This window comes from Pimephales promelas, chromosome 7, assembly GCF_988280905.1.
Source record: "Pimephales promelas chromosome 7, fPimPro1.hap1.1, whole genome shotgun sequence".
NCBI lineage: Eukaryota > Metazoa > Chordata > Actinopteri > Cypriniformes > Leuciscidae > Pimephales > Pimephales promelas.
The window spans coordinates 24,499,748-24,517,846 of record NC_142775.1 but is presented as its reverse complement, the minus strand read 5'-3'; the positions used below and the strand labels follow the sequence as shown (position 1 = coordinate 24,517,846).

At 35.6% G+C, this 18,099-nt stretch overlaps 1 protein-coding gene across 2 annotated transcripts; it reads left to right on the top strand.

Moving 5' to 3' along the window:
• Window positions 1-444: 444 nt before the first annotated feature.
• pgap1 (post-GPI attachment to proteins inositol deacylase 1) lies at window positions 445-17,331 on the top strand. 2 transcript variants are annotated; one of them, XM_039648978.2, is made up of 27 exons: window positions 445-779; window positions 1,850-2,003; window positions 2,275-2,450; window positions 3,187-3,358; window positions 3,935-4,095; window positions 4,228-4,280; window positions 4,404-4,470; window positions 5,345-5,450; window positions 5,577-5,635; window positions 5,724-5,807; window positions 6,283-6,332; window positions 6,592-6,643; window positions 6,739-6,816; window positions 6,990-7,065; window positions 8,334-8,407; window positions 8,981-9,032; window positions 9,124-9,190; window positions 9,297-9,402; window positions 9,477-9,515; window positions 9,600-9,784; window positions 9,908-10,132; window positions 11,262-11,397; window positions 11,964-12,014; window positions 12,122-12,336; window positions 12,435-12,539; window positions 12,934-13,095; window positions 13,190-17,331. In XM_039648978.2, the coding sequence occupies exons 1-26, from the start codon at window positions 648-650 to the stop codon at window positions 13,073-13,075; spliced, it is 2,817 nt and encodes a 938-aa protein (XP_039504912.2). In that variant the 5' UTR covers window positions 445-647; the 3' UTR covers window positions 13,076-13,095; window positions 13,190-17,331. The 2 variants fall into 2 exon arrangements, with proteins under 2 accessions (XP_039504912.2, XP_039504911.2); XM_039648977.2 differs by having other exon boundaries at window positions 446-779; window positions 12,934-17,331.
• Window positions 17,332-18,099: the final 768 nt, after the last annotated feature.

Here is an 18,099-nt window from a genome sequence, read left to right as displayed (position 1 = left end):
CTCAATGGCAAGAAAATGAACAGCATTTTGTCCTAACTGGTTTCTGTAATTTATAAATGTTGAGTTAAAATTTAATTTATAAAAAGTTTTTATTGCAATCTGACACAATCCATAGAAATGTACAGATAGAGTTACTTCTGGCAAATCATTTTGTCAGTTACAGGGAAGCTACAAAGAGCAATTTTTCTTTCTTTCTTTCTTTTTTTTTTTTTTTTTTTTTTTTGGTAAAGATGGCAATCCACGTGGTTGTAATTAAAGAAATTGCGATGTTTAATGTTTTATCAATTATATAAAGTCGTATGGTGTCAATATGAAAGTACTGCAAGATGACTAACTGATATTTGATGTTTAATCGTGCGATGCCTTAAACTTATTCAAGGTGACATGATGGACTCCCCCTCGATTTACCATAGCGATTTCTTCTGCGTTTTAAATAGAGGAGAATGTTTCTACGATGATCCCACTGTTCTCTGGTATCCCTCCCACTTTCAATTCTGATTGGTCAAACCTAGAACACATTCCCTTTTTCTATTGGCTAACTCCCCTGTCTGCGCCGTGACGTCCAGACAGTGTGGGTTTACAACGAGGAAAGAGGAGACACAATTACAATGAATTTGTGAATATAATCAAGCTTATTTTGTGGAGAAATGAGACTCGCTGTATACGCGTTTTACGGCTTTGCTCTTGGGCTTTTGCTCGTGGGTTTGCGGGAATTACTGTTTAGTTTCGAGGAGAATCGATGCAGCATGACATACATGTTCGAGTACCCAGAATACCGAGTGAGTATCACTGTATCACTATCACTGTTGTTTTCTTGATATGTTTGATTTGCATTTAGCAAAATGCACCATTTCTTGTAACGTTAAATAGGGCAACATACTGGCTAAGATTACTAGTGTGTACAATTCACTGACAGGCCATCAGTTCCTCCTGTCATCAGGGATGGGCAGTATTTCAGATGTATTTAAAATACGTGTTTGAAACACAAAATGCTATTTTCTATTTTAAAGCCTTTGGAAAATGTTTATATAATATAATTAGTATTTGAATACATTTAAGAAAATATTTTTGTATTTTGAAAATATGTAAAATACTTTACCAGTCTTAAAATACTAAGCAAGTCAACCTATCAGAGTTCTGGTTTCGTGCATCAACTTAACTAGTTCAGACACGCCCCCTCCCCTAACCCAACATTCATGTGAGCTGGAATGAGGATATCGCATTTACTTGTTCTACTTCTTCATCAATTCTACTTGTTGATTAAAATTAAAATAGTGCATTATTCAGATTTACCTTCCATTAACATAAAAAGAGAACAGACAAGTGGGAAAAATACCTGCAAAAAAATTGGACTACCTGAAGAGGAATAAAAAAAAGCCTCAAGAGTTTGAAATTCAGTTTATGATATTGATGTATTTTAAGATATTAAGAATTGTGAAACCATGATATATATTCTTACTATAAAGTAAAATTTAAATAATTTTTCTTCACACAGTACTTGTATTTGTATTTAAATACATTTTCCCACACAGTATTTTGTAATATTTTAAATTCATTGCCATGTATTTATGCCCATCTCTGCCTGTCATTCTGCCTATTCTTTTGGCAATAATAAACAAACCTAATTAGCTACATCAGTCATTCATTACACAATGTTTATGGGCAAAACATTGGTATAAGGGGTCACACTTGTGATCCTCATTCAAACCTCCATCAAACCCTGTACATTCATTTAAAGTTGCATTTGTGTCAGAAATCCTGTTCCACAACTCGATTTGTCTGTGGTCTAGCATTATTATCCTTTCCGCGTGAATATTACACCTGTCATATTGCGCACCTGCGTTTGCAGCGCCTGCCGCTTCCGAGGCGTGTTGCGCGCCAGTACCCATCATATGGCCTGTATCTTTATGGAGAGGGCGCATATGCTCAGGAGACCAGAGGACTCAAGCTCACTGGCGCACCTGTGCTCTTCCTGCCTGGGAATGCGGGCAGCTACAAGCAAGGTGAGTTGGAACTGTTTTTTTCCTCAATATCTCAATCAACACATCTACACTTATAGGTGATATAAATAGCTTGGCCTTGTTTAATTTGGCTGGGTTTTGACAGCTGGGTGACAGAAAACCTGTTTGTTTGTTCAGTCAATCTTGATCCTCCTACTGACTTTGTCCCATCTCCCAATGCAAATGAAACTTTCAGATTATAAATAGCAAATGGAGAAAGTGAGATGTAACAGCTCATTGCATAACGAAGATGTTGTTGTACTCTCTCTTGCAGCTCGTTCTCTGGGTTCAGTGGCATTGAGGAAGGCTGAGAACTTGGAGAGAGGGATCCATATGAATGTGTTCACAATTGACTTCAACGAGGAGCTGGTGGCCCTGTACGGGGGCAGTTTGCATAGACAGACTCAGTTTCTACATGAAAGCATCAAAGCCATCTTGCGCCTTTATAAGGTCAGAGGTCAAGGGGTCCTTTTTACTTTACTTTTTTTTTTTTTACCCTTTACATCCACTTTCCTTAATTTTCTTTCTTTCCTTTATTTTTATTTCCTTCACCCTTTCCTTTCTATCCTTTTCTGTCTCTTTGTTGAAATTACAGATCACAAATTACAGTGTTCTACACTTTTGTTAGTATGCACTGTGGTTTAAGAGTAACAGTAATGATCACATTATCTTTCCAGTATCGGTTTTGGGTTGACCACACACAAAATATATGCTTATAAAAGATTACATTTTTTTTGTAATTTTTAGTCTGGAGGAGACAGTGGTTGTTGCCGAAAGTTAGAGTGAGTCTGCAGATTTTGGGAAGTTTTTTTCTGCAGATTTTGTATGATGTGCACAGATTTTGATTTTTAGACTATGACTATGATTCCATCCAGGTGGAAGATTAAAAAAAATAACACATTGTTTTTATTTGCCATGTATCTCCTTACAACCAGATGCATGTTTCTGTGTGAATTTGTTGTTGTGTTGTGAATAACGTGAAAGTCCGGTGTGACTATGATCCTCGTTTGTGAAGTGTATGATGCCCAGTTTTTCCCTCTGCAAGTCAGCAAGTGTTTGATGCCAGACTTTAAAAGTCATGTAGTGTATTCCAGCCTTTATTGATTTAGTAATTAAAGCTCACTGCTTTTAGTAGGTTATCCACATCCAAACTAATGGTCTTTTTACTACATTGTCATGGCTGCAGGACCGTCCAGACCCCCCCACAAGTGTGGTTCTGGTGGGTCACTCCATGGGTGGAGTAGTGGCTAGAGCCTTGTTCACCCTGGCACGCTTCAATCCACGGCTGGTCAGCCTCATCATCACCCAGGCCTCCCCCCACCAGGCACCTGTCCTGTCTGTTGACCCTTATATACTGGGTAGGAAAAAAAAAAACCTATAGACACACATACAGTTATTATTTATAAAATGATTATACTGCTAGACATTTAGCTGCTGAGAACAAAATGTTATGAAAACAATTAAAAAAATTTTTTTATAAAAGATATTATTTTGAAATGTATTTATCCTAGAATCCTAAAAAATGTATTATGGTATCCACAAAAATATTAAGCTGTTTTCAACATTGATAATAATAATAATATAAATGTTTTTAAGCACGAAATCACCATATTGATTCCTGAAGGATCATCTGACTGAAGATGAGTAATGATGCTGAAAATTCAGCTTTGCATTTCATTTCAAAATATATTAAAATAGAAAACAATGATTTCTAATTATAATAATATTTGACAATATTATTGCAATTTTGATCATATACATGTACCCTTGCTGAACATGAGTCTCTTTCAAAATGATTAAAAAATCTTATCAACCCCAAATTTTTGAACGTATGGACTTGCATAATTGTACATTTTACGTTCTCAAAAAAACAAAAAAAAAGTGTTGATGCAAACCGTTGGTACACTAACATCTGAATTGTGTGTCTGTTGTAGAGTTTTACTCCACAGTCAGGAATCACTGGGCCACAAATGCTGAAGACCTTCGAAATATAACCGTTCTCTCTGTGGGTGGTGGTTACCTTGACTTCCAAGTGCGCTCTGGCTTGACGGCGCTGTCCTGTCCCATTGATGACCTCAATAAGATGTCAGTTGTGGTAGGTCTACAAGTCATTTTCTTTGAGATCTTTCTTTAAAATTGATCTTTAGTTAAATATTTCAACCTGAATATTTAAAGTACAACCTGCTTTTTTATGTTCTTACATGTGTGTTTTGTAAATTGGTTTTAGGTGACTGCAGTTCCTCGAACATGGGTTTCCACGGATCATATTTCCATTGTTTGGTATGTTTTTGTATGCTAACATTGAGCTTAAAAACTGATGCCTAATTATTTAGCTTTTAACCTACTTAGCTTCTTAACAGCTAGTGAATTTCATTCTTTGTAATTTCAAATGCTTCATACAAGGTGCAAGGAGCTGGTTCTGGCCACAGTTCGGGCGTTCTTCGACCTTATTGAACCTGAAACTGGGCAGGTGAGCACTGTGTGGAATTACAAATATAAGAATCTGTTTAAGATCTTCTGATCTTACATCCTTGCATAGCATCACATTAAAAACAAAGGGGAAGTACATTGTATTTAGCATTTAAGATTTGACATCAGATGAACTATTCGGTTAAGAGAATTTGGCAAGAGGTTCCTGACAGTCCTGTTCTCTTTATTGTACATGTAAGTCTAATGAGTCCGATTTCTGAGTCTCTCACCCTTTGTCTTTACTATTCTTTGAATAGTTATGTGGATTGGATTAGTACTGGTGACAATGGCTTAACATAATGGCTACGTTTATGCAACTGGCCCCCCGGATTCTTTGTCAGCCAGGTGCTTTGTCTCAATTTCTAAGCACTGCCTCCTAAAATCTATACAAATTACAATGTTCACTGCCTTTGTCTTGAAGAATGCAGCTACCAACAGCTCCTGGTCAGTAAAGAATCCTGCTGAAGATATTATTATTATTATAATAATATGTTTTTATTTCTATAGAGCCTTTCAAGAATCCAAGGTCGCTTCACAATGTAATACAAATAGCAAACAAACAACAAGCAAGCAAATACAAAGCCGTCTGCTAATAGGAGACGAAACAGATGGAGACAAGCATACACTTACTGACATGAATCAAAGAAAGACAAATTGTATGATTTATCAAAATATACAGTTGCGACAAAGTATGAAGGTAGAGCTGAGGAAGTGTAGAACAGAGAAAACCGTGGTGAGCATACGGATTTATTGGGGAAGCTTGAAAAAAAAAGGGTTTTAAGACATTTTTTTGAAGGTCCGGATGTTGTCGGTCACACAATACCATGTTAATGTTCATGTTCAAGTTGTTTTTATTGACTCGTGCGTCTCTTTAGTTTACAGAGAGTCCTGAGAAGCGAATGTCAGTGTTGAATTATCACTTCTTTAGACACCCAGTGCTGCAGCCTGGAGAATCACAGGAAGATCCTGTCACTTTCTCAGGTCTGTGTTTGTGTGAACATATATTTATAGTCTTATCAGTTTTCCACACAGCTGGAAGATAATATCTGAATCTCTCTTTTTTTCTTCTTACTATTTTTATCCGAATCTATTCATCCATCCTTCCAGCTCCTCCTGAGGCATGGAAGGAGGTCAACACACTCCGTCTGTTCTACACTGCCCCTAAGGTGACAATATGTTTCTTCATCTCTGGGAAAAATTATGCCAGCAGCTTCTCTCTGAACATTGCACTGATGCAAACCATCCTCTTGGCAGGAAGCTCAAGTCAAGTACTTCCTGTTTGCTCTCTCCAGTCGAAGGAAAGCCTACAGTCATTTCCATTGCCGCAGTAATAATATGGTGAGGGAGTCCAACAGAGTCACACTCAGAACCCTTTTTTTTCCTTAAATGTATCATTTTGATTTGAATGTCACCAAACATTACACTGAAATTAAGTCTATTCCTTTGACATTTGTATGTGGTGTCAGCTGTCCCAGTCTTAAAGAAAATCTGCAGTGTTATTGTGCATTTAAATGTAAATTCATATACGAATTTTAATGGTAAAATATTATGAAGTAGAATTTAGTTTTTGAGTATAAATTAAGAAAAGAAACTCGCTTGTTAATTTTGCAAAGCATTTGGATTCTCACTGCTCACGCTTGTAAAATAAAAAAAAAAAAAAGTATTGTGATATCAAAAAAGTACATATTTTGCAGGAAAATACAGTTTTTCCTTCATGCAGGCTGTGGTCCAAGTATCCGTCATGAGTTATGCTCATTGCAAATGTTCTCAAGCATGTTTTGAAGAGCTCCGTTTATCTCTGCATGTTTAACAGGAAATGACCAGCTGGCTGTACGGCTGCACACAGATGAGCGGCTCCATGTGGTGAGTAAAGTGAACCACATGAATTCAAATCCTCTTTTAATTGGAAACGACCAGGGCCCATACAGAATCTGTGCCAGTAATTTCTACATTATCCAAATGCATGTCTTTCACAAAGTTGGCACATTTTCTGTGCATCGCGTCCACATCCTGATCCATATCCGTGACGGCACTCTGGACCATTGTTGATGGTGTATACTATAGTATGTTATATTATTTGCTTTGTGAAGTGTTTCTTTCTCTGTTTTTCCTCATTTTCTAGTGTTCAGGCAATAGATCTGTCATCTGAGACAGAGCTCCTTCCAGCCTATAAGGTCAGTCTAGTTTTTCTTTCAAAACAGGCAAAAACACAACTTATAATACTACATTTAAAATAAACTTGATCTATAAACAGTCTGTTCTTTCATAGGCGGTGACAGTGAAAATCAGTGAACTCTTGTCGGTCTCTCATCTCATCATTGACGCCTCTAACCCCAACGGAGGACAGGTTAACTTACAGTCCACATTATCATGTTCATTATGAAAACTTATAGTACATGACAGACCATATTAGTATATCTTTCTTTTTAAAACATTCATTGAATTATTCATGTCAAAAAAAGATGTGCATGATGATCTATTTCAAAGATCCATTCTAAATGCTTGTTTGTCTGATTGTAGTTTTTAGTGGAGTGTGAGCTGCAGAGAGAGCAGAGCCTGACTGTCTCAGTGCAAGTGCCTCATACGCTGTCCTTTGGTGAGCCAAAATCACACACATGTATTTGTTGACATTTTACTTTTAAGGCATTTAGCAGATACTTTCCTCCAGAGCAATGTTTTAGTATTTTTGTTCCCTTCTTTCTGTAATGACAGCCGCATGAACTTTTTTATTTTTATGCACATTTAAAGCGCCCCTGTTATGCCATTTTTAAGGTTCTTAATTTTGTTTTGGAGGTATTCTAAAAACATGCATCCAAGGTAAAAAAAAAAAAAAAAAGCAAACTGAGAAACGAGACGCCCATTATGAGACGTTTCAGCTTCAACGAGACTATGGAGGCTTATACAGCAATTGTAAACAGTGATGCGAACAGTAACAAGAGCTTCAGTTTTACCATATCAATTTGAGCTAAGTCCTCATCCTTTGGAAGTCCGTACAAAGTGGATTTAACATGTCGACAACACGAAACAAACTCTTTCGGGCCTCCACTATAACTACAGTGTTTAATAGTGGGTCAAAGTAGAAGTTGTTCGCTGGAAGCCAATGAAGACCATAGGCTGACATTATGTAAATTTGTTACAGACCTATTTTAGCCTGACATTCGTCAGAATGTGAGACTGATACTGCTCCATAGGGCTTTGATTATGAGGCGTGTCTTAACCGAACCAGGAAAAAAAAAATCTGGACTCAATTTGATAGACCTACAACCAATCAGAGCAACAACGCAGAGCTACGCATAGTTGTCAACAGAACTTAACTAAACGCACTCTGAAAGAGTTAGTAAAATAATGAGTATTGCTTAACTTGGTCCTCCATGAGTGCAACCAGTTCTCTGCTCCGCTCTGTTTTAAAATTAATGTGCTGTAGATTTCTTTTGCAACAGACGCGATAGCGGAATATATATATCTAAAAAAAATGTTGTGGGCAGGGTTCGGGCTGGCATCCAGGCTAGAACTATGTAGGTTTGTGTAGGAATTACTTCAGGAAGGAATTACTGAAGACTCGTTTCAGGCAGTTCGGAATCAGTTCTTTATTTTGGGAAACAATAACTAATGTATTGTGCACTTTAATCTTTGAAACATTGCAGACATTTTACATTTACAAACAGCTATATTGAACACTACATGAAAGGTCATTTCCAAAAAAAGATAATAAGGGCATTTTAACTTGGTAGATAAAATAAGAATGTAATAGTCGAATAAAATACAGTTTCAAATACTGTCATTCTAACTTGCTTTTTAAAACAAATGTATGTATGCAAACCTGAATCGAACATGAACATTTTACCTGAATGTGATTGTTTGCAGGTCTGACCGTCAGTGACATCAGCATTAACTCCTCTGGGCTGCTCCATACACTACTGCTACAAGACTTTCATCAGGTGATCATCACTCACAACATTCTCTGTGTTAACCTCAGCTTCTCAATGGATTTAATCCCTCTAATCTGTCAAATATTCAGTCATAAAACATCTTAAATTTAATAAGAAGAATTTTAGGCCATAAAAAGTCATAACGTCTGGATTTTCCATACAAGGTCATAAATTACATTTAGCCACGTCTTAAATTGATATACTCATTCATTCGTTATCGCAACATAATATTTTCTCTATAAAACGATATCAAGAGTTCGATAAATAGTCGATAATGTTCATGCGCCAATTAAAAAAAAAAAGACTTTTGACAGGAAGTTATTTTTCGTAATTCGTGTAGGTCACAAATTGAAATCATGATCTTAAAAAGTCTTAAATTTGACTGACTAAACCCTGCAGAAACCTTGATAGTAGAAGCGTTTGTAATGGTAGAAATCCGATAATAATCTTTAGCATTATAAAGTCTTTCGAGGATAATGTTCCTATTATTAGTAGTAATTGGTAGTCCATTAATCCTTTAATTAAAATAAGATGTATACACCAAAGGAGAAGAGATGTGAAATCTAGTTTGTGTTCCTTCAGGTTTATCAGGCTTTCAGAATAACAGTCATGAGTCACTGCAAAACCACTAAAGGTAACCAGTTGACATGACGTTTTAAACATGTTGTTTTAAAAGACATGGTGTCATTCCAGACGTCTGATACTGTACGTGTTGTGTTATACAGACAGACTGCCCAGTGTGTACAGAGTGAGAGTACCTTGGTTTCAAGAAGACTCCTTTGCTATGGCAAGGTAGAATGATCAGCCAGCTTTCATCATCTCACCACAGCTCTCTTTTTGCATCTTTTTACAGTAGAAATGATTGTCTTCTAAAACTCTAAAATGTTTTCAATCCAAGTATTCCTTCAGTATCTGAGATCTACAGCATGCTTCACACCAGCCGCCCAGACAACACCTCCAGTGCCCTCCTGCAGCTCCACACTGCCCCCAACTGCCAATACAAGGTATTTCATCAACATCCCTTGTTTTTCACAGGTAAACCTACTGGTAAGACAACTGACATATTGTTTTTCTACAGGTGTCTATTCGGACTTCATTTCCCAAAGTGCTTGGGCAGGTGTGCTTACATTGTGGTATTTCATCTACCAATTTTAACTTTGAACCCAGAGTCTCGTATTCAAAAGAATTCATTGTTCTTTAGATTGTACGTTTCTGTGGTCCAGTTCTGCCTGTCTACTCAGCTGTAGTGCTTCTTCTGATGATCAGTGCTCAGCTGAGCTCCATCAAAAGATTGGGGCATCCTGTTGGAATGCAAGAAGCCATGAGTAAATCATTACAGGTACACAAACTGGAACTGCCTGTCCTCCTGTTGCTGCTGTTGCTCAGGTGAGTCTTGACACAGTGTCTATCTGCTGTATTTGAATGCGGACGCTGTTTTTCTGCAAAACATAGGAGCCGGGTGAAGGCAGTGCTTCCATTTTAATCTTTTCGAGGGGTTTTCTACTATAGGCAGAGCTGGTTTCAGGATGTCTGGTCCTCTCTGGGTTTTCCTGGGGTGGATACTCTTCCTCTAAACTCTGTGGAAAGCATATCCCAGGATCCAAAAGTGCAGGAATGGCATCGTCTGGTATCCCCACTGCTCTGTGTGGTCGGTGCAGCCATTGCATTCTGGGGTAGCACAGTCCTCAGAGTGTTTGTCTACTTCCTGTCCTTTTTTCTTGCTCCACTGCACAGGTGAAAATCATCTTAATAATTGCTTTGTAATAGGTGCTTTAAATAAATAGATGTTTTTCATGAATTAAGTTTTATGTTTTGATCTAAATCCACAAACAAAAATAGACACATTTGTCATTCTGTGAGTTTAACAATGCATTTATCTAAATGTTAAAATGTTTAATATTTATCCACTTTTTGAAGTTGTTGTTTTTTTTTAAGAAATTAATACTTTTATCCATCATAAATAAATTAAATTGATCAAAAGTTTGAGTAAAGCCATTTATTATGTTATAAATATTTCTGTTTCAAACAAATGCTCTTACAAAGAATAACTTTCCACCAATATTTTAAGCAGAACTGTTTTCAACATTGATAATATTAAGAAATGTATAATAATGTAAATAAATAAATGTAGTAAAATAGCATTTTTAAATAGAAAGTTGTGGTACTCTGTGATGTCAGAGAGTACCAGCTAACCACGCCCTTGCCTACAGAGAGATGTGTTTCAGGTGTACGCCCCACACTGGCCTCTGCCCACTTTTCCAGTTTTTTATAAAATATTGCCAGTGGGTGGAGTCAGGCAGAACAACTGTTAAGCAGGAGTTAAGTTACCCTTTAATCAACTAAATGCAACCTTGCTGGGCAAAAGAGACTCTCTAAAACCTTGCTAACACTCTTCAAATGCACATGCAAGGTGTTTATATATATATATATATATATATATATATATATATATATATGAAGAGTTCAGATGCAAAAGCCTCTAAATGCCATTTGAAATTTTCTTCTAAAATGATGATTTTTATCAAGCTTATATATTCAAGTTCAGTAATTTCACTTAAATGACAATTAATAGGTAATCCTCATTGCAATTTAACTGAAATTACTGAACTTAAATATACAAGCTTGATAAAAATGATCATTCTAGAAGAAAATTTCAAATGGCACTTAGAGGCTTTTGCATCTGAACTCTTCATATATATATATATACATGGTTGTATCTTGAGGTGTCAAAAATAGAAAAACAAACAATAGAAAAAGCATAATGCAGTTAAAAGCTGAAATTGTTCACTTTCTGCAATAGAAACTAGTTGCTAGCTGCTGGTCTTTTCGGAAATGTTTCCACAAATCATGTATGTGATTGCAGACCTTCAGTGTCCCGGGACTGCGGCACCCTTCGTCTTCGTACTCAGATTCTCCTGATGGTCTCTCTGATTGTGCTTGGAGGCGTCACCTGTGGAGCGCTGGCTCTTATGGTCTCCACTCTTCTCCACCTCTACAGAGTGAGTGATCTGTCCTTTCTTCCTTAAGGCCTTTTCATACTATAAAGTAGGTTAGGGTTGGTAAGAGAAATCATTATAGACCTTATTCAGAGCAGCGCCATGACAGGTATGAAAGTGAGGCTGTGAGGGATAGACTTACCGTGTTTCCAATGGCATCCGCTGTAAAAACCGGAATAAAGCTCCTAGATTACTTACAATTTTCCACAGCTTACATTGTCGGGAGTTTTTTGTCAACTGACATTTCTTAGAAAGATATTTGTCCTGTGTTTCATGAGCAGAATAATCCGAAAACACATTAAATAACAGTACAGCCCATTGAAGAGATGCAAGTCTATCCCTCACAGTCTCGCTTTCATTCTCATTAAAAATCAAAGATGGCGCTGCCGTGAATAAGGCGTATTCTAACCTGTTTTCCTCAAGTTGGATGCTTGACTAAAGAAATTATTCCTTACTGATGCCTGTAATATTTGTTAAAATATTTCTCTTTCTTAATCTCTAATCTCTCTTAATTAACAGTTTTCTTAATAATGATTTTATTCTCCTGTGATTTGTTTGTTTTTGTCCAGGTGCTTAAATTACAGATGACAGAGAGATCACTGAGCCACATGTTAAACCTGGTATAAATACCTTATTTTACATCATTTATCTTTCTTTCTTTCTTTTTTTTACTCTAGTTGGCTCACAGTACCTGAAATTTCTTAATGTTTTGTTCTCGTTAAACCAGGCGCCCCAGAAAGTTTCACAAAACACAGAAAATGGTTTTCATGGCAGTGACTCTCACAGCAAGAATAAAGAATGTAACGGCAGCCCTTTACTGTCAGAATCAGCGCTACAAGACGTCAGAGATGATCTGCAGCTCCACTTTTGTTTGTCCACAATGCTTACTCTTACCATGATGTTTAGCGCCCCCTCCCTTATCCACTGGAAGAACAATTTCAGGTAACAGAGCAATTTAAACAATTTAAAGTGCAAGTTCTGAATTTTTTTCTAATACAAGTCCTGTTTTTAATTTCAACAAGTGTTTTTGTCTTGTTCAGATATTGGGTTCATTTGGATCCTGACCCCTGTTGGCCTCACATTGTGCCCCTGCTCATCAGCTCTGTACTGCTCATCAACTGTAACACAAATACACTCCTCCGCAGGTTTGTGTGCATTCCTCACAGAATCAGTCATGTCATTTTACATAATTGAAAATAGTAATGTTCATTACTGACACATTCTTTAGGAAGCTTAATATGGCCATATCAAAGAGCTTTTAAAATCATCTCAATATTTATGATGTTGCTTAAAGGCACAATATGTACGATTTTTGGATTAAAATATATCCAAAAACCACTAGAACAACGTTATATACCGGTACTTTGTTGACTTTTATACTTTAAGTACAATTCATAATCATCACAAATATGTTGTGAATAAATATACAGTACTGTGCAAAAGTCTTAGACATTTTAGTATTAAAAAATGTTTTTAGTTATTTATAAAAAAAAAAACTTAAAACAAGTCTGTGTGTCTGTTTTTACACTTGTATTACAGCAAACTGATGCTTAATCTGATGCTCCATCTACTGCTGCCGCTGTGTGTGGGAATGCTTGCTTTTTGTCCACTGCACATTTACAGAGTCCCTTACTTCCTGTCCGCAGCACTTGCCCTCTTGGTCTGTTCTTGTTTCTTTTGACCTCCCAACAAACTTTAAATGTGAGTATGCATTGAGATTAGAACAAGACTTGAGTTTTGTATAAGTTTGGACCAGATCAGACCGAAACAGCCTTATAACCCTGTGTGTATTCAGTGGGATCACATGGACTTGTGACATCAGTGGACCAGCACATCCAGAGTTTTGTGATTTTGTTATCATTTTTAGTTTCTTGACAGGGTATTACGTTTGTTAATGATGGTAAGTCTGTATTGATGAGCAATACCTCTTGTCCATAAGGCTAGTTTTCCAGACACATTTTAAGCCTAGTACTGAACCAGTTGTGGATTTAGGCATATCAAAAAAATGGAATGTGCGATCTGGTTTTTACTGCTCATTATCACATCAATGATATCATGCCAATAACCTCAATTCAAAAGGATTTTAACTATAGCGACTAGATGGCTGCAGATGATTACCTTAATGGGTTTTCATTTAGATTTATGTTTAGACATTATAAAATCATTATAACATTTTTTTTTTTTGTTGTTGTTGCAATTGTCACAATAATATAGTCAAACCTGGGCATGCTATTTAATCAGTGTCTGGGAAGCTAGCATGGTGTGTGTATTGGGGGTGGTGAGAGTATTCTTCTGATTTAGTGTCAATTCTTAAAATCAACATGAAATCATAATTGATTGGGATACACAATATATCAGTAAAAAATAATATCTGAAAAAGGAAGCATCTGACAACATTAAATTTTTCATTTTCATTCTCATTTCCCTATTTTTAAATTTAGATTACCTTTGCTGTCATCTAAAACTCACCTAAAATTAGTCTTTAAAAACGCAAATATTTTAATAACTCTGTTAAATGTAATCTTTATGAAATTTAAAACATACTTTATAATTTTGTGATGTGTAAATTCACATGTAGCATTTGAAATGATTGTTTTCTGTTTTTAGTGATTGATTTATTTTTACAAAATTGTATGTTATTTTAATATTAGCCAAGTAATGGTTATCGGCCATAATGTAATAATCCATTATCTGTGTCTCCCAGAGTTTTTAAAAAGGTGCCCTAAGAGCTCACCCGGGTTTCTTCCTGTTCTTGTGCATAAATCATCAGTGCACTTTATTCAAAAGAAAAAAAAACCCTTTAGATTAATCTTGAAAAAATAGATCAGTAAGAACACCTACAGTACATTCACTACAGAATGTTAATTATTTTCCTTTACTTGTTTTACTTCAAATTCAGCTAATATAGTTCACAGTGAATATATATTTAGAAACTTACACTAATGTAATCACTTTCAAATGAATCTTTTATTTGTTCAGTTGACGCTGAGAACCATTTGCTTCAATTCTGATTCACAGTAATCAAACATTTTTAGTCATAGTGTAAGAATCAGTCATTTTAACAAGGGAAAATTGCTTTTACAATTCATTCCAGCCCCAGTTAACCAATCGATTTTTACACCGTTCATGGAAATCTTCACTTCATTCTTTAGTCAATTTCCAGTTTCATATTATACATCATTAAAAAATATCACATTACAAAAGTAAAATGGGTTCAAATGGGTTCAATTTCATGTTGACTTTAAGGGTGTAAAAGCAGCCTTCGGTGTTTGTTCCGCTTTTTTGCGATTCACACGTTTGTTTGTGAGAATGATCGGATCTCTGCCTGTTCTATCTTCGATCTGTCATTTCTGCCTTAAACCATTCAGCTTTGAGTGCACATGTAATACCTGTAACTTCTGAAATATCTCAGATCTGTTCATATTAACACGCCTTTTTTAAAAATTACTTTATTATTATTATTATTATTATTGTTATTATTATTTGCATCCACTGAAGCTGTAAGGCAAGGAACATAACATAGGTGCAATTACTAAACTGGACAGACGAGCAATATGATGATTTTATATTAGCATCAATGTGCACAATTTGTGGTGTTAAAGACATCATGGTTGCATTTATGGTTACAGAGCAGTCTCTGTAATTATTACAAACACTGCCACAGTCACAGTAGCCATGAGATTGTTGCTGTCTGAATAGCTTTTTTTTTTTTTTTTAACTGTAATGTTTGAAGAATGCTGTTGAGGGTCAGGATCGCTTACCTGAGAGCTGAAAAGATACTTTGCCATCCTGAATCAAATGAGAGAATCGGTGCCTTTCTTGTTTCTCTGATACCGATTTGCAATTTAACCTCGTCATTGAGGATGGATGTTGAGGATATTTGTCAGTCCATCCAAGTAGTCTGATATTTCAATCAGATTTCCTTCTCTCACAGGATGTACTTGACCAAAAAAAAAAATACTCCTATGGCACGGAATTGTGTCCTCCTCAGCACTGTGAATGTATGAGTGTGTGTATTTGAGATGTTTTGCAGTGAGCTTTGATGTGCGTTGTCTTTTTTTATGGTGTGTTGCAATCTTGCTCTGCCTCATGCTAAATGTAAACTGTTTTTGTTGTGAAAGTTTGAAAGGATGCCTTTTTTCTATCAGTATGATTGTGACTGATTGTTTTCATCGATGTTCACTGTGATGTGCCACGATATTTTGAGGCCAGGATCTGATTTTTAGGTCTCGAAGAAAGGACTGCTTGTTTAGGGCCAAATCTGTCCTGGTCATATAATGAGTACACTCACCATCTGCAATGAAGCCAAACAGATCCAACAGAAACTCTTTAACTCTGCAGCAATGACAGCAATGTTTGTATTGATGCTAGTGATGGTTTTGCTGAGTGAAATTTAATGAAGAACTTGCATAAACTTATTTTGTTAAATAGTGTTTTGTGTTGAGATGTTATGTGATAATATTAACAGTTTAATGTTAATTGTAAAGACAGGAATTCCCTACTGGAAATTTATACATCACTTTTGATCAACTGAATGCGTACTTGCTGAATGAAATTCAGCTTTTCTTCAAAAAATATATTAATTGGCACAGCCTTTTTCAACATCGGTGATACGATATGTTTCTTGAGCACCAAATCAACATATTACAATCATTTCTGAAGGACCATGTGACATTGAAGATTATAATAATTGCTACTTCATGTAAATAAATTACATTTTAATATAAAAATATTTCACACTACTGTTTTTACTGCATTTCTGATCACATAACTGATCTTACTGATCACTAAACATTGAATGGAATAGACTAAAACTGCATTTTTAAAAATTAAAAAAAAAACGTTAAGATTGATTGACAATTAAAGATTTAAATTACATTATTGTTCAGTGTTTTACATTTTTACATGTTACATTTTATATTTTTATATCAGTCGAACAATAATCAACCTTTAAAAACAAATGTGATTTGAGGGAACAAAAGCCTACAAGCCTGCACATCCCACAGTCATGTCCTGTGTGAGAAACACAAATTCAGGATTTCTGTTGGTTTTGAGTGGGGTCTCAGATGGGCTTCAAGTTTAGCTGTGACTGTTTTGACTTTTATTATTTTTAATAAAATGCAGCTCACTGCCTCATGAACCTAAATGCTGTAATGCTTTATTATAGTTGCAGTGAGTCGTCTGTTTTATTTAATGGAGAGGTTTAAATCTGTATTGTAAGGAGTTGATATTACTTGTCTCATTTGAAAGCTGAATAATAGATATTTACATTTGTAATGTTTTAAAATGAAAGCATAAATCAGCAGTTGTAAATTGCTCACTTAAACATAATATTGCAAAATGTTTACTAAGAGATGTAAGGTAATACAAGTGTGATTATAGTGCTGTTTTGCTTGGTTTGTGGTACTTTTTTAATGAACATATTTCAATCATGTGCGGTAACTAAACTGTAAGAGAGCGTAAATAAACATTTGTCAAAGCCTCTTTTATACTGCTTTGGGATGAAGCACGCACATGTATGCTAACATATTAGCACTTCTACGGGCAGTCGGGCTGATTTAACATCATTGGCTTGCACCTGTTTGGCCAAACAGCAGCGTCACTGTGATTGGCTGTGATCATTGTTTTCTTAATATGGTGATTATTATTATAATTCATGCTTATTTCTGGAGCATCTTTTATTGTTATTTAATATACAGACATGCTAGAAAGTGTCAGATGTTGTGGACCTGTTTTGTAATAAGATTGTTACAGGATAACAAGGTATTTGCCTATTTAATATTTTGTATATGGTGAAATAACAAACTGAATATTCTCAGGTTGCGAATAATGTGTTGTGGAGTCAGTGGCTTGTAGTGTTTATCTTAATTTTATTTTGCCCCCAAAATATGTGCAATTTGAGCATTAATGCAGTTTCAATAAAATTGTTTACGGTGAGTTGGTTCTCAAGTTTATTTCTGTGTGTATGTGAAGTAAGGTTATTTTCTTTCTTTAGACGTAAAATCACATATGAGTCATATAGATCAATTTATCTCTAAAGGGAAATTGAAGAATTAATAAACATGTTAAATAACTTTTTTTAAATTAATTATATATATATATATATATATATATATATATATATATTATAATATAAATTTGGATCAGTTAATCAAATTAACTTGATGTAGCTGAATAAATATTCTGTTCATCCAGCGAACACAGAACTCTCAGAAAGGATATTTTCTTGGCCAAAAAAAAAATTACTTTCTTAGCATTGTTGAAGGGACATTGATCTGAAAGCAGGGACCAGAATCAAAACTTGTGAAATGTGTAAAAAAGTTTTATTTAAATAAATCAGAAATGCAAAATCTAAAACACACACACAATCGCGCATACATGGGTAAAATGTAAAGTGAATGTAAATGAAACTGGAAGAAGGGAATGAAGCTATGGAACAGAGTCATTTAACCGTCAGAACAGAACATAGTGTATACTAAGCCTCTGCTTAGTAAGTTAAATTTACAATTCTTGCAATGTCTTAGTTGCTGAACGAGTGTCTCAGTAGAAATTCTTGATGGTTCAGTAAGTGTTAGTTCGACCCTCTCTTATGAGTGAGGAAGTAACAATAGTTTTAACTGCAGAAGAGAGAAAGAAGAGTAACTAGGACAGTGACCTTTAACTTCTGTAGATGTCACTCCTACAGGGGATCAGTGAGCCAATGGT

Bases quoted from the DNA above. Each gene is read 5' to 3' on its own strand.
- pgap1 (XM_039648978.2), top strand. From the start codon at position 648: ATGAGACTCGCTGTATACGCGTTTTACGGCTTTGCTCTTGGGCTTTTG. The intron at 3,359-3,934 runs GTAGGAAAAAAA...TGTCTGTTGTAG, and splicing joins TGTTGACCCTTATATACTGG to AGTTTTACTCCACAGTCAGG. The intron at 5,808-6,282 runs GTGAGGGAGTCC...CATGTTTAACAG, and splicing joins ATTGCCGCAGTAATAATATG to GAAATGACCAGCTGGCTGTA.